Source organism: Podarcis melisellensis (genome assembly GCF_964234715.1).
Source record: "Podarcis melisellensis genome assembly, chromosome: 8".
In the NCBI taxonomy this organism is placed as follows: Eukaryota; Metazoa; Chordata; class Lepidosauria; order Squamata; family Lacertidae; genus Podarcis; species Podarcis melisellensis.
Window position 1 is genome coordinate 3,589,524 of NC_138540.1, and position 16,301 is coordinate 3,605,824.

The window sequence follows — 16,301 nt, forward strand, 5'->3', positions numbered from 1 at the left end:
TACCCCTGCCAAACACCTGATGCAGCACCAAAGACACACACCCCCCCCCCCGCCGCTATGGCACTGCTGGGTGAATCAGGTGTTTGGCAGGGTAGCATGGAAATATATTTTTTTCTTTATTTCCCCCACAAAAAACTAGGTGCGTTCTATGGGCTGGTGCGCCCTATGGGGCGAAAAATATGGTAAGCTGCCCAATACCATCATGAGCTTAAAACACCACAAATGCATAATAAAAAGGAGGTCTGGAGGGGCCTTACAAGCTTTTATCCATTTTTGTATATCTTACCTCCAATAGCAGTTCTACAACAGAGACCTACCAGCAGGGCTGGCCTGACCTGAGCCTTTTTAAATTTAAAAAAAGAGAGCCCATGGTCTACTAATCAGTTTTTAAATGTACAAAGCAACAGTGGATAGTCAGGATCCCAATACAATTAAGGCATTCATTCTGTGCAAGGACCCTAGCAGCCCACAGGCCCTGGGTGACCCACCAGAAATTGGCTAGTGAGCTGTTGGTAGGCCACTTTTATTCCAGCTTTGGGAAAGAAAAATGTTACTATTCCACCCACCCACATACCCCTTTATATTAATCTGCCTACCCCTGTTTTACATTTGCTGTGTAAATCTGTAAGAGAGCAGAGGCCACAGTATTATTTGTTAGAAGGAGAAAAGTGGGGGTAGCCCTACTATTCACAATAGCTGCGGGCAACTACTTGCACAGTGCCACCTACACACCATTAGCGTTTCCCATACACACACCCACAAAACAAGCAAGCAATGGAATATATTGGTGCAATCCCCTATATTTACCACCCAGAGGCAACAGAAGCCAGAGTTAAGTCAAAAGAAGAGGGCAAGGCCTCTGAACTGTTCTCATGGCAGCCTCAGCAAGAAGAAAACTCCTCTCACAACTTGAGGCATTTCAAAGTGCAAGGCTTAACTCCTTGCCAGAGAAATCAATTGTTCTACAGCTGTATCCAGCACAAAGGGGGGGGGGAGAGAGAAGAAAGTGGGGGGGGGGGGAACCATCAGCCAAAGCCCTCCGGGGAGAAGAATTTATTCTCTTTGTAATACAGCTCCAATATCATTACAATTGACTTTTCCCTCCCACACCCTCCTCCGGCTCAAAGAGACAAGCCAGTCCCTTAAAAGGAAACAGCAGCTCAAACCAAGCGCCCTTGAATACACTATACTCAGGGGCACATGGAGACACCCACCCACCCACCTGCCAGCACACACAGGCACCCAAAACCAGCAATACTCTGAGTACCCAAATGAATGTCACCCTGCAAATGTTCACACATGTTCGTGCACCATGGATTACTCTACACAACTGACACCCAAGTGCATGCACAGCCTGCCACTCAATGGAAGTTGTGTCTGCAGTGGTCCATTTGCAGTGGATGCTGTGCTCATTGAGTGAGATGTACATGCGTGTGAACCAGGCCCCTGAAATTGCGCTAACAGCAGACCAGGCTGTAGCTGGGAGAGCCACCGCCGGGGAACAGGCCAAATTCCCACTAAGGCCACATTCACACCATACATTAAAGCCCTGTCATGGCTTCCCCCAAAGGATCCTGGGAACTGTAGTTTGTTAAGAGTGCTAAGCCAGGGTTGTTATGAGACTCCTTATTCCCCTCACAGAGCTACAATTCCCAGATTTCCCTGTGAAGGGGGATTAAGCTTTGTGATTCAAAGTATCTCAGGGGGCATTTATGGAAGATTGCTGCTCCTCCATGCACGCACCAGCCACATGATGTACTGTATTTTTCCGTGTATAACACGCCCCCATGTATAAGACGACCCCTATTTTATGGGAGCGCAACAAAAATTGGGGGGGCATTGCCCAAAGTTGTTGAGCTTGGGGGGGGGGGCACCAACGCCAATCGATAGTTGCCATCAAAATGACAGCCCTTATTATTTTTTCCTTTAAACCAGATTTCCCCTTTCCAAAGAAATTCTCCTAAATCACCCCCCCCCCCAGCCTCTTGCCAAGAACATATTTGTGATTATCTCAATGGCTCATTTGCAATTAAGACCCTCAGGACTGTTGCCACCTTAATCGATTTCAAATCCTTCTTACAACCAAAACCTCAAGAGTCTCGTTTTAAAAGAGTACTCTTACATAGGGCAAAGTGAATGAAAAAACTCAAAGCTGTTCCTTTGCCCCTTCCCTTTCTCTCACAGCAGCGCCATAAGCCACTTCCATGATTCTGCGATTCTCCTTCAGAAAGCGCTGAGGGAAAACACAGCTGCCATGTTTCTTAGCTCAGGAAGTCCTGACACCCGGGAGATCTGTCTCCCTCCACACTTAAAGGGTGCCACCCCCAGGGCCCCATTTCCAGACATCCAAAACACTCTCTCACACTTGCTGGAGATGCCCTGGCAATGCCAGGCACTGCGGCCACAACACACAGTTCGCACCAAAATTAGAGCAAGCCTGGATCCTTATCTATTTGTTTGGGGCGGCGCATTCAAATCCAGTGCGGATGGGCCCCTCTCTATGGTGCATGCATCCACACTGACTCAAAATGACTGTATCATTTTCCTGTGTTTTGCTATCATGAAAAGCAGGCAACCAAATTGTAATAAAATAAAAACATGTTTAGGGCAGCAGCAGGGTTTTATGTGGCCAGTAAGTTCAACACATGATGGCCTCAAGTGAAGCCTTCTAGAGAAACTCACACATATACAAGATTTCTAGCAGTGTCCACCTCATCAATTTCTCTACCATTTCTATAGTGATGGCACTCCTCTCCCTTCAGGGCCTCCCCAGGCCTCCCCAGGCCCTGCTTCTTCTCTGCTCTAAGCCTCTAGTCCGTACTTTCAGAAATCTCCATCCACGGGCCCTTAATTTTGGGAAAATTCAACCCCCTGCAATGCAGAAATCACAGCTCAAGAATCCCTGACAGATGACCATCCAACCTTTGAAAAATGTCCGATGAAAATCCCTGACAGATGACCATCCAACTTTTGAAAAATGTCTGATGAAATAACAGTCAACAAACTTCTCTCTCCCTCTGTGTGTGTGTGTGTGTGTGTGTGTGTGTGTGAGAGAGAGAGAGAGAGAGAGAGAGAGAGAGAGAGAGAGAGAGAGAGAGAGGGGACAGGTGTCACAACTATGTGAGGAGAAATGTAACATGGCCAGGCAGATTACAAAGGACAACCGTGCCTCTGACACAGGAGTGCCTTAATTTAACCAAAATATGATGCAAGGCTCTCATCTCTGGACACTTACCTGGGATTAAGTTTCATTTCCCTTAATGGGATTTACTAATGAGTAAACATACGCAGGACTGTGCTGCATTTCACCAAGCAAAAAAAATCAATTTAAATCACATTTGCCATTTTGAAATCTGTTTGTTTCCTGAGGAACCATGTACAATTCAAACAGGCTGATCTCCAACTAAATAAGAGTGTTGATGCATCCAGCGTGAATAACGCAAAACTTTTAGTCACACAGATCACATGCACTGCATAATCATAACAACAACAACAACTTAGTTTTTCATTTGGATCCCTCCGTACACACACAAGGATACCAAGCAAGTTTCCTTACTTCAGAGCTTTCTGTGTGTTGCGACACGTTAGTGTGTCGGCTGTAGTGTGTAGGTGTGTCGCTCCTCCAGGGGCTGGAAAGGGGTTAGTTTAATCTTTGGTTTGCTAGTAAAACTGAATTACTGTGTCGCAAAATGATGCATGTCTAAAAAGTGTGTCACCCACATGAAAAGTTTGGAAAGCTCTGCCTGCTTGCTAGGCATCCAGCATTTTCTATAGGCAAAGGACTGTAGTTAGGAAGCAAAAACAGTGTTTCTCAATGACAGGAAGTCTTAGAAATGTGCTTTAACATCTTCTAAAACTGTTTAATCCATTTTAAAGTAGGTTATTTTAAAAGCATTGTTCCATATAATTGATCTTTAGCAAAACAATCAAGAGTTGTTTAGAGCTAAAACTGAATTTCTTTATTTCTTTAAAACATACTTCCAGCTACAGCACTTGAAAAATAAATCTTTCAGCATTGGGCGCACAACCCCAGAGTCTGTCAAGACTGGCCCGTACGGGCAGGGGTACCTTTACCTTTATTCACACTAAAATTTTGCCACGTTGCAGTATAAGTTAATATGCATCCATGTCCAGAAAACGTGCTGCCTATTTGCATAAACCTGCAACAGCAGCACTCCTTATCTCCCCTTTTTTGCTCCCATGAAGTTAAAATCCTATCTGCAGTGTTTTCTTTCTCCCACTCAGGTCTCTATAGTCAGTCACAGAAGAACAGGCTGCAGGTATATTACAAAACAGCTTCTGGAGAGGAGAAACTCAAATCATGAGAAACCTACATTTCATTAGCAGCATATGTAGAGAGGACCACAACTATTCTTAACTCTCTCAGCTACTAGTTCAAATTGCAGGGTACAGAATTTGGAGCACGTCTTGGAAAATGGAAAACTTTCTTGTTTCCAGGCTACCTATTATATCTTCCATATCTGCATGTACTGCATTACCAATCCTCTGGGCAGCAACTACAAAAACTAGTTGGGAATAGTCAAAGAATAAAATAATGAGGAATTCTCTACCTATCCACATGCTAAGCAAAGTTATTTACTGCTGCTATTAAGATATTTATGTATCTCCTGTTAGGCAGACATTTCAAGGCACTGTGCAGAGGTATAATAAAATAAAATAAAAAATACTCACTGCTTTCCTCTCAGTTTTGTTTTAGGACCAATGTGCTCTCAGGGCCCCCAAACCCCCTTATCAGTCACTGAGGACTTCTGGTGAGCCTTTCATTCATCCAGAAAAAAGTCCAGGACTCTTCTACATCCACAGAAGTCTAGTGTACTCTGCCTGGGTCAGACCACACCTGGAATACTGTGTCCAATTCTGGGCACACAATTTAAGAAGGATGTTGACAAGCTGGAAGATGTGCAGAGGAGGGCGACCAAGAAGATCAAGGGTCTGGAAACTAAGCCTTGCAAGCAGCACTTGAAGGAGCTGGGTATGTTTAGCCTAGAAAATAGGAGACTGAGAGGAGATACGATAGACATCTTCAAATATCTTAAGGGCTGCCACATGGAAGAGGGAGCATGCTTGTTTTCTCCTGCTCTGGAGGGGAGGACTCGAGGCAATGGCTTCATGTTACAAGAAAGGAAATTCTAACTAAACATTCAGAAAAACTTTCTGGCAGTAAGAGCTTTTTGGTAGTAGAGGTTGGATGGCCATCTGTCATGGATGCTTCAGTTGTGATTCCTGCATTGCAGAGGGTTGGACTAGATGACCCTAGGGGTCCCTTCCAACTCTGTGATTCTATGATTCCCATCCTGGAGGGCCTACCCTTTTCAACTAATCTGTTCATCTGCTCCTTTTTAGTGACAGAAACCCTCAAAATCCTGTCCCTTTATTCAGGGAGCCAACTTCAATCTGCATATCAGATAAGTCAATTCCCCACTTTTCCTGCAGTCAGTTCGGCTTTCACTATCAGTTTGTGGATCTAGTATGCTACAGAGTCCTACCATCTTTAGTCTTCAAGGTCAGCTGCTCTCACTTGTACATTGAGTTTTGCTTTGCATCCCCCCACATGCCGGAGGAAGAGCAGAGCACACACACACACCCCAGCTGGCATTTCCTTGCATATAAGAATATAATTAAAATCAGGTTCAATCAAGCAGGCAGGAAGTTCTACAGCGGCTAGCATTAAAAGGCTGCAAATGCCGAGGTGAGCACAAAAGTTTTTAGCTTGTGCCAAAATTGCATCAAAGTTATTTCTGGGGGAGGCCATTCCAGAGTACAGTGGTACCTCGGGTTGCATACGCTTCAGGTTACAGACTCTGCTAACCCAGAAATAGTGCTTCAGGTTAAGAACTTTGCTTCAGGATGAGAACAGAAATCATGCTCCAGCGGCACGGCAGCAGCAGGAGGCCCCATTAGCTAAAGTGGTGCTTCAGGTTAAGAACAGTTTCAGGTTAAGTATGGACCTCCAGAACGAATTAAGTACTTAACCTGAGGTACCACTGTATGAAGTCCACCACAGAAAATGCTGTACTCCTGGCTGCTGCAAGATATATTATCTACAGGCAGTAGTGAGACAACCAGGCGTGCCCCCAATTATGATCTCAGTCACTGTGCAAGTCTGTACAGGAGAAGACATTCTCGGGTAACCTGGTCCCAAATGGCTAGGACCTTAAACCTGGGCTGGTAACCAAAGGTATTGCATGTCTGCAGGTATAGGTACACTACTTAGTAACATAGCCACAGAATTCTGCACTAGCTGCAGCTTCCAAACCACAGTTACAGTAGGCAAACATACAGTTTGTAATAGTAATTTAGTCTTAATTTTTCCAAGGTATGGGTCACCTGTCCACTCTTTTAGTGGTATCTGTTACTAACGGCTGCATGAAGCAAGTTGTAGCTCGCTAAAGTGGAAGCCCCAATAAATCTAGATTTGTTTGGTTCATTTTTACTTAATGTGAATTGCAGTTAAGCATGGTACTGAACACTAGAAAGTGAAAGATCTTAGAAGGCAAATTTTAATATGGCTGTTTTTTAAATAAATAAATAAATAAATAAATAGTTGTTTTTTAAAGTAATTTCTTAAAAAGTCCATCAATTTGTATCCTCTATCAAAATGCAACTACCGGTAACTATTCTTCGGGCATACGGTGGGAGACAAGCAGAAAGCACACTCTGGGAGATCCGATTTACTAAGCGCCATAAGTGCCTATCTCAGCATAACAGTATTCTCCCAAGCCATTGTCAAATACAGTATTTTCTCAAACCTGCTGCATGTTCAGAGAGTCTCTAGAGTCTAGAGTCAGCTCCATGCACATCAAATGCAGCTTCCTTGCCCACTGACAACTCCAAAATCTTTTCCTAACCCAAGGGGGATGATTGTGTAGAACAGTCTAAGCTGATCACCTGCATACCAGATGTTCCTGTGCTCAGTGATGTAACAAAGAGACATGTCCTGGGAAAAACTGGATTACTGTTTCCAGAAATTAAACTTTTTAAATGAAAGAGACAATCCAAGCCAGGTTCTATGAATTCTGGGGGAGAAGTCACTACAATCCTTTTCACTGTGAAGCAGGAATCAAGATTTGAAAGTGTGCTTCTGAAGAGAAAGAAAATAATCAGACTAAATGCCATCATTTGTTTTATATCTTGTTATATATTGTTTTGTTGTAATTCTGGAGATTTTTCTCATGTGCCTGTTATTTATTATTCGTAGCCTTGTCTTTTTTGAAAAAATACAAATTGATATTTTAAAAAAAATGCAAGTATCAGTGTGGTATAGCAGAAAAGGTCTAGATAAGAATGGGAGGTTCAGGTTCAGAGTTGAAATCTTCAGTGACCCATCAAGGAAACTAGGTAGCCTTGGCTGTTACTAGCCCACTTCAGAAGGATGTGGGGATCATAAAATGGGATTAGCACACCCTCCTCATGTACGCCAGCTAATCTTTTACAGATAAAAGGTCACAGACAGATGTAATAAACTCAGTCAAGCTTCAGAATGTGCTGTCCCAGGACTGTTAAAATGAGAAAGCAAATCCCGCCTTCCCCCCAAAAAGACTTTCAATGTCTTTTAGACAGGGTTGCTAAATTACCAATTTCAAATTCTAATCTCAGAGCCTCAACAATTATCAGCTATTGCTCAGAAGGGTAGTCTCTGCCTACAACCTCTACTTTTTTCCTAACACTAACAAAATCAATAGCTTCCATGTCCCTATGATATTGTTGGTTTTTGGTATTTGGGGTAAATACCAAATTTGGGATAAGAATAAAAGGAGAACTCCCTGGATGCCTGGATCCAGGTGTGGAGCAAGAACTCTTTGGTGAGAAAGCCCCAGCAGAGATTTAAAGTTACAAAACATGCAGCAAAGTAAAGCTTTTAAAGATTCAAAGTTCTTTAAAATATCCTCTTCTAAATTATTTCCAAAGTTCCCCACTTCCCACAGCATAGAAAGGGACTTCTCCAGTAGACAAACCACAAGCTCAGGTCCAGACATAACATTATGTTAAAGCACAATGGCAGTGCACACTTCGACAGGAACACTGTGGCCACAATCTCTGTCTGGGAAGATGAAAATGTGCTTGTTTGTGTTAAGCCCTGCTTTGACTTAGCATTATGTGCAAATCAGGTCAGATCCACACAGCAGGACGATGCATCATTCTGAGTGAAGTCACCTTGTGTGGGACCTTCTTTCTTGAAGCCCTATTTGCTGAGAGACTCAAATGAAAAGCTCTTTGTTCTTCACAAGTACCAACATGAATTTTGACCTCTTATGCTTTCCCTCACAAAGCTGCAATCATGGCTAAGCATTCTTATGCTATTATCTCCTTCTACTGTAGAAACCGGACAGGGAAAACATTTCTCTTCTTATTCAACTGAAAATTGAAGAGTTCATAAGCGCACTTCACTTGTTCCCTTCCCCTCCACCCACCCTGTACACAGTGAACTTCTGGAGGAAGACAAAGAGATAGCTTTGGGGCCACCACATTTAATGGACTGCAAGGGGAGCCTCTGCAAAGCAGCGGAAGGCCCACCCCAGACTTCACCAACCTAGTAGCCTCCAGATGTTGTGGGATTGCAGCTCTCATCAAACCCAACGGCAGAGTACCCAGCTGGCACCAGGTTGGAAAAGGCTGCCCACCACCCCACCACTCCCGTACAAAACTGAATGCATGCAGACTCTCTTTTCAGACAAGAAACCAAAAGTGAGTGGCAAGACCAAAGGCACAACCCCACTTACACACATATGCATGCATGCGCTATATGCTTGGAAGGAACAACACAGAAGTCATCAATTTCTCTCTTTGAAGGTGAAAATGAAGTCAAAGCTAAAAACTATGAGAGATCCTGCTGCCTGGGAACTCAACAGCTATTTTGAATCACTGAGAGTTTATACTGTATTAATTGTCATGATGGATTTGTTTGTTTATTGCTCTATATGCTACTGTGATTTTGATATTATTATAGTGATTGCAATGTTTGTTATTTTTTAATACGATTGTTCTTACCGTGAGCTGCTTTGAGATCAACATTTGTTGTTGGAAAAGCAGAATACAACTATTAAATCACATTCAAGTTATCAGAGACATTCCAAAATCCTTAACTCTTTCATATGCTCTTTGCCATTTCTATTGTTACTTTAACTCTATTCTATCACTGCCTCAAAAATTAAATGTCTAAAGAGCTGAAATTAAACATGCCCCTCCTTCTACCCTTGCAGAGGGTGGGGGCAGGGAAGCACCATCATCTCCTCCTGAACCGATTTTTTGTCTCTTAAGGAGCAACACAAAGGATGCCATGCAGACAGCAGGGAGGGGCTTCTCATTACCATCCCATTGATCTTCCTTGTTAAGGATTCCAGTTTTGTCCAATGCCTCACCTACTTCAGTAGCTGCTTCAAAAATCTATATTGTTTGGAATATTTAAGACTCTGGGGTTTCAAAACTTCCTACCTGGTGCATTTTAACAACCTTTCAGCGGCCTCTTCCTTTGAATAGAGAGCAGGCTGTCCTTGCTCAAAAGAGGTCTTGTCTACCCATTAAAATCAAGACTGTCGAGGGGACCAACCATATAAACCAATGGGTTTTTATGGCAATATGGAAAAATATTTGGTATCATCTGCAACCAACCCCTTCCAGGCCTCAAACCAGAAAACAGGGAACCAGACAAAGGTAAGCACATTTTAAGGCCCATCAATTTTAATAGCAAAGGATTGTGCTTATTAATAAGCTTGTCCTTACTTTTGTCACATCAAAAGTAAAAAAGCAGCCATGTTAGCCACAAGGGGGGGGGACCCCAAAAACGGAATTAGAACAATATCTTCATTAGGAAAACAAAAATATCACAAAACTGTGTTTGCGTTCTCCAGAATTCCTCATCAGGCCAGCTGGCAAATAAAGCAGCAGGTGCAAAATAAAATTTTGGCATATGGGAACATCTGGAGTCTGCATCTGGACAGTCTTAAAATGGAATGTGAGAGAAAGCCACAAACATTCCAACATCTCATCTTCAGGTGTTTATACTTTTTGTATGTTTTGGAAAATAATGAATTTAGTCACTCAACAGCAAGTCTAAACTGGAGGAAAAGGATCTTTTGCCACCTGAAGAAGGGACTTCTCTCTCTCTCTCTCTCTCTCTCTCTCTCTCTCTCTCTCTTTCAAGCAACATTCCCTCCAGCTGCCAGGTAAAGTTACCCAATTTGGCTTTTTTATATACCTAGTACAGCACCTAAAATTATTTTCAGCCATTGTTAATGCTAAGACTTCCTTGTTTCTCTTTTCTCTTTCCTTTTCAAGGACTCTGAGTTTTGCCCAGGGATGGAGACAGACCAGAGTAACAGCCAGGGTATTATTATTATTATTATTATTATTATTATTATTATTATTATTATTATTATTATTTCCAGAGATGAGGAATCAGCCATCGTTGTGTTTCTTATTCCCAGCAGGCCTGCACAGAACCTAAAAGGAGCCTCACCTCAATATCTGCATTCCGTCTTAAGACTAAGGGACTAACAAAAGTTCCTTTCCTCCACCTTCACCAGCTAGTTCGCAATTGTGGTCCGTGTAACTCTCCGGGGGGCGGGGGGACCCTGGCAGCACCGGATAATCCGGACGTTGTTGTTGAGCTTTTTTTTGCAAACTCTCCGAACATCAACTACAAATTTAAAAAACTTCCTGGCTCCCGCATTGACCTCAAAGGCGGAGGCAGCTTTTCCGCACCTGTGAAGTCAAGGGGCCGATTACGCCACGCGCAAGAATTACCCTTCGCTTTCTGCCGGGAGGTCTCCGCGCGCGTGCAAAAGGCGGGTGCGCTGAGGGCCACACTTGGCGCGCGCTCTCGTGCGATCCGCGCCCCAAGGAAGACAAGAGACCCCCCCCCCTGCGCGCCCCTCTCTCAGAAGCGCCCCCGGGAGGATCCTCAGCAGCCCCGATGGGTCGGAGGCAGCCCCACGGCGCACGCCCAGCGCAGGTCTCGCCTTCCGGATAGGATAGGATAGGAAGGAGAGCGGGGGCTGATCCGCCACCTTGGAGGTGGAAGGCCTGCTTTACTTCCAAGTAAGCGTGCGTAGAATTGGGCTGGACGCCTGTGCTCGCCTACTTAGGAGTAAATCTCATTGAGCTCAGTAGACGTTACCGCTGATGAAAAACGCGCATAGGATTTGGGTGCCGCCTTTCGATCGCTTAGCCCCACGGCGGCGGGAGAGCGACTAATCGACTGCATTCAGTGGGTGAAATGCTCGAATGGGGCTTCCTTCCGAGTAAGCGTGCACACGATCAGGCCCTATTCCAGTGCACGCTTCCGGGGGAGTAGATTTCTGGGGAAAGCTGCGCACATCTGCAGGCTGCACATCCTTCCTTTGGAATAAGCCCCACAGGACTCGGTGGGTCTGACCTCGGAGCCAACACTTATAAAAGGGGCTTTTTCTGGGGGAACTCACAGGAACTCAGTTCCTGTGCCTCTCAGGTGGGTTCCTGCACCTCGCTGGTGGGCACCATTGCCATTCTATAGGATGAGATTGCCCCCCTCTGACAGTGGCTGGATGGGCACAGCCAGGATTTTTTTGGGGGGGGGAGCAGAACCGACGTGCTCCCCTGCCCCCCAGGCCACGCTCATGTGGGTGTAGCAGCTCTCAAGGGATGATCATGTAGTAGGGTGATCATGAAGGGAGGTGGGCGATCTCCTGCTGACCCTACACCCAATTTCCAACCTGTTCAAAAGGTCCAGAGGGAAGATGTAGCACAGGATGGGAGTTGCAAGTAGGCGGCCTGGGCGCAGGTAGATGGGCCAAAGATATGCAAGTCCAGTGTCCTATCCAGTCCTGCATCCTTTCCCCACAGTGGGCAACTGGATGCCTGGGGGAAACCCACAAGAAGTATTTGAGCACAAGAGCCTTCTCCCCTCCCATGGTTTCCATCATGGCTAAAAGTAAAGGATCCCCAGACCATTAGGTCCAGTCGTGACCGACTCTGGGGTTGCGGCGCTCATCTCACTCTATAGGCCAAGGGAGCCGGCTTACAGCTTCCTGGTCATGTGGCCAGCAGGACTAAACCGCTTCTGGCGAACCAGAGCAGCACACGGAAACGCCGTTTACCTTCCCACCAGAGCGGTGCCTATTTATCTACTTGCACTCTGATGTGCTTTTGAACTGCTAGGTGGGCAGGAGCAGGGACCGAGCAACAGGAGCTCACCCCGTCACGGGGATTCGAACCGCCAACTGCTGTGGTTTAACCCACAGCGCCACCTGCGTCCCCTCCATCATGGCTAGTAGCCCTCAATATAACCTGTTCTTTGGATTTCTCTTTTAAAGCCACCCAAGTTAGTGGCCTTCACTGCCTCCAGTGGGAGTGAGTTCCATAGTTTTGCTCTGTGTGACAAGATCCTTTGATCTGTCCTGAATTTTCTAACATTCATTTTCATTGGACGTCCGTGGGTTGCATGTACAACCATTGGGTGTACTGTAGAAAAGGCACCTTGAAAAAGAAGCATGGAGCAGGTGCGTGTGAGCCTTAATCTTAGTGAAGGCCAGAAGGGGAAATGGGGCTCTGCCCCACCAACCTCAGCCTGCCTGCCTTACTTACAGTCAGTGCCAGAGGCTGGTGACGCAGCCGTACAGCTCCCTCCTCCTCGGTCACCATGTTGCCTCCCTCAACAGCGAGGATGGGTCTCCCTCCCCCCCGCCCATACACTCAAACAAATCTCACTGCAGTCTGCCCCCTCCCAACTTCTCTCACTGCCAAGGAAAAATAATAAGTGAATAGAAAGAGAACCTCCCCAAGTAACGCTGACACAAAAACCTCACACTTACACTAAGTAAAAGAATATAAATTTACCACCCCTTCTCTCCCCCCCCTTTTCTCCTGCAACCTTACATTGTGTACACCATTAATGTCTCACATTGAATGTAGCTGATCTGTAGAAAAGACTCTGCAACCTGAAAATAGAGACAATGCATGTACTTTTGTAACCCAAGAACATCTTTAATAAAATTATTATATTTTAAACAGAGAGGGTGGGGACAAAACCAGACTGAGTTGGCTCTGCCTGCCACTGGCTCTCCGGCGCCACCTAATGTTGGGCTCCCTGCCTTCGTACCAGTCACTGGGGGAAGCCCCCAAGACTCCCCGCTCCCTCCTCTTCATTTCTGCACTAATTACCCCTCTGCACAGGGCTTAAGAGTAATCACTTAAGGTGTTTTCTTTACATTTATAATGGGACATATTTTCATCAATCACCTGAGCATCTTTTTTAAAAAAATACAAAATCAAAGTTATGAATAATTTTCATGCACTGTTAATAAGGTGGGATGAACTAAATTTTTTTACACCACACCACAGCCATAAAAGTTTACTTTTTGCCAGAGGCCAGTTATTTCATCTTATGTCTGGAAGCTTTTGAAATCATTATGCTTATGAATATGCATGAAAGATTTCGCAAGACTGTGTGCATAGTAGTTTTTTAATGTATCTAGAACAAAGCACTAGGCAATCTCTATTTCATTCATGCCAACAATAAGCCTATGAGGTCACCGTAATTTGAACATTACAAATAGGGAACTTAAAGGCTGTCTTGCCTGAGGCTGCCAGTGACTTCCTGGCCGGAAATATGTGTGTTTTTGTTCACGTCTGACACTTGACAGAATTACCCAGCTCCACACTTGCCTTGTTTGAACTGAGACTGTACCAGATGAGAGATTCTCAGCATAGTGATGGCTTTTATGGAGAGCACAGCCCATTTAAGGCCAAAGGCCATTGCTTTGCACTCAGAAAACCCTAGGTTCAATCCTGACATCTCTTGGTAGAGCTGTGAAAGAACCCTGCCTGAAACCCTGGGACCTTCTGCTAATGCAGAGCTAGGTGAACCAATGGTCTGGCTCATGAAGCAGTTTCCTATGTTCCTAACATCTATTTAGCATCATCAGTGTATTTTAGCATTCACCAGTATTAAGGCACATGAGCTCACAGAGAGAGAAAGAGCCCTAGAAAATTATGATGGCACCCCTGTATGTAAATAACACAGGCATCCTAGCATTGGAACACCAATACCACTTACAATGTGATTTAAATATATATATAGTGGCACATTCAATCCACAAGCATCAAACCTCTCAAAGTGTAATTCAGTAGTTTTTGTGTTTTAGTTTGGCCATCTTAAAAGTCAGGTACAGAGCATTGTGAGAGGCTGAAATGTTCTTCCCATTTTAACAAATATAAATTGCCCCTTCTGATGCCCACTTATTCAGTTGCTTGGAGATGGGCCTGTTTGTCCTATGTGGAATACAATGGATGTTGTTGCAGATGATGCCATCAATATTTTCCTTGTGTGTGTATCTTTATCCTTCTCCATGGCCAAATCAAGTGCAAGGGAGGATAGCAGAGGTCCTGCATCTTTTAACAAAAAGAAGAAGAAATTTCAGCATGTGCTTCTTGCCACACAGGAATGTGGAAAGCAAACCTTCCTCTGATCACCTCCACGATGTAGCTACTTAATAAGGAGTAAGGAACCCCTCCTGTCCTCCTTTTGCATCTGGAGTGAGTCTCTCCCCTCCCACGAGGATGAACCATGAAAGATCAGGTATTTTACCTACCAACTGAATAGTGATGCACCAACCCACCTAATGTGGTAGATACAGAGGGGAAAGACCATGGCTCAGTGGCAAAACACCCGCTTTGCAGGCAGACGGTTCCAGGTTCCATTCCCAGTAACTCTAGGCAGGGCTGCTGCCAGTCAGTGTATACAAGACTGAGTTAAGTGGACCCATGTTTGACTTTGTCCCTGCTTCCTATGTCCCTGCTTTTCATAAGTCACTTCCCACTGGCTTATCTTGATGGGGAGAAGAATCATTTCTTTTTCTGATTTTTAAGGTCCTGTGTGGCTTACTTTGTTTCTTCCCACTATCCTTTTGCTTCTTTATTTCATCCTCTTTTCCCTTGCCTTTTTAATTACTGCTGATTACCCCTTCCCGGGAGACCACCAATCAACAGTAGCCTGGGAAAAGCTGTCTCAAATGCCAGAGAACAACTCACAGAGACTGCTTGCAAACCCACAAATTAACATATGCATCTAATACCATATCTTACTTTCACTATCAACTTTGTTCACAATCAATTTCATTTCAAGTATCTGCTAAGTCTCTTGCAAATATTAATTGAGGCTCTGCTAGTAATTATTATTTCCAATGCTTCAGCCTTTAGAGGTCCCACTTAAATCATCAGCCACACTTGTCCTAAAGCTTAAATTAATTCTCTGCCCCAAGGAAATTATATTAAGCCAATTTAATAATATTTCTAAAGAACTACAAGGCAGCACGTTCACTTCTAGAGTTTTGATAAGTTTCACTTTCAGTAAGGATTTCTGAAATATCAAGAGTCAACCATAATGAGATGTTCAATTTTCTGTTTACCTTTTAGAATTGCAGACCGTGGGGGAGTTTTGAAAATGCAAGTTCCATCATTGAGCTATATGGAGAAAAGGAGGGGTAGAACTGCAGTAAATAAAAGCCAAAGGAAATATGCCAGGATATTAACAAAAGAAACTGGTTTGACCATTTTCTTTTTGATGCTTCTCTTCTGCAGGCTCTAATCTTAACACCTGTAAAACCATAGGCCTGGGAGGTCTTCTTGACACCCAGCTCAAGTAATATGATAAAGTATCATATTATTCTTTATTCCGCAAGATATAAAAAGCATTGTTTAGAACAGGGGCAAGGGACCCATGGCCCTCCAGACACAGCAGGGCTCCATCAGCCCCAGCCTGGCCAGTAGTCAGGGATGACTGGAATTGGGAGCCCAACAGGACTAGGAGTTCCCCAGCCATGGTTTAGGACATCCACCTCTGGCCATGTTTCTCAAACTGGGGTCTCCACCTGCTGTTGGACTACAACTCCCTTCATTCCTGACCACTAGTCCTGCTAGCTAGGGATGATGGGAGTTGTAGTCTAACAACAGCTGGGGACCCAAATTGGAGAAACGCTGGTTAATGTATTGCATGCTGATGAATTCCTAGATATTCAGCCCACAGGCTCACCCAAGGGGACAGGATAGGTTGCAACAGAAAAAGCGGTATTGAGGCATTTCTAGCTGCCAAGGTCCATGCCTATAAAGCCAACGTAGTGCCTTCCAGACTCCCAACTCCCATCAGCTCCCAGCCAACACAGCCAATGGTCAGGGGTGATGGGGGTTGTAGTCCAGCAGCATCAGGAGGGCTTTACTACAGATCACAGCAGTTTATCCAGGGGGAGGCATAGACCCTTCTGCCTCTGCTAGCCGTCTGTGCCATAAGGGCAGCTTAGGCAATTGCC

General features: G+C 44.6%; 1 protein-coding gene across 13 annotated transcripts in view; it reads right to left on the minus strand.

Moving 5' to 3' along the window:
- The window catches only part of GPAT2 (glycerol-3-phosphate acyltransferase 2, mitochondrial), a 68,213-nt gene extending 52,754 nt beyond the window's left edge, over nt 1-15,459 (minus strand). Inside the window, exon 1 of one of the 13 annotated variants that reach the window (XM_081921298.1) lies at nt 15,405-15,459. Coding sequence is in view for 6 of the 13 variants with exons in the window: in XM_081921291.1 (XP_081777417.1) it covers nt 1,268-1,429 (162 nt within the window). In the remaining 7 variants the exon portion in view is untranslated. Of the gene's footprint in view, nt 1-1,267; nt 1,491-2,122; nt 2,333-2,363; nt 2,388-2,682; nt 2,939-4,692; nt 4,717-10,477; nt 10,499-11,027; nt 11,050-11,137; nt 11,240-15,404 lie in introns of those variants that run through there. The other 12 variants (XM_081921294.1, XM_081921300.1, XM_081921290.1 and 9 more) reach the window with 12 other exon arrangements.
- Nucleotides 15,460-16,301: the final 842 nt, after the last annotated feature.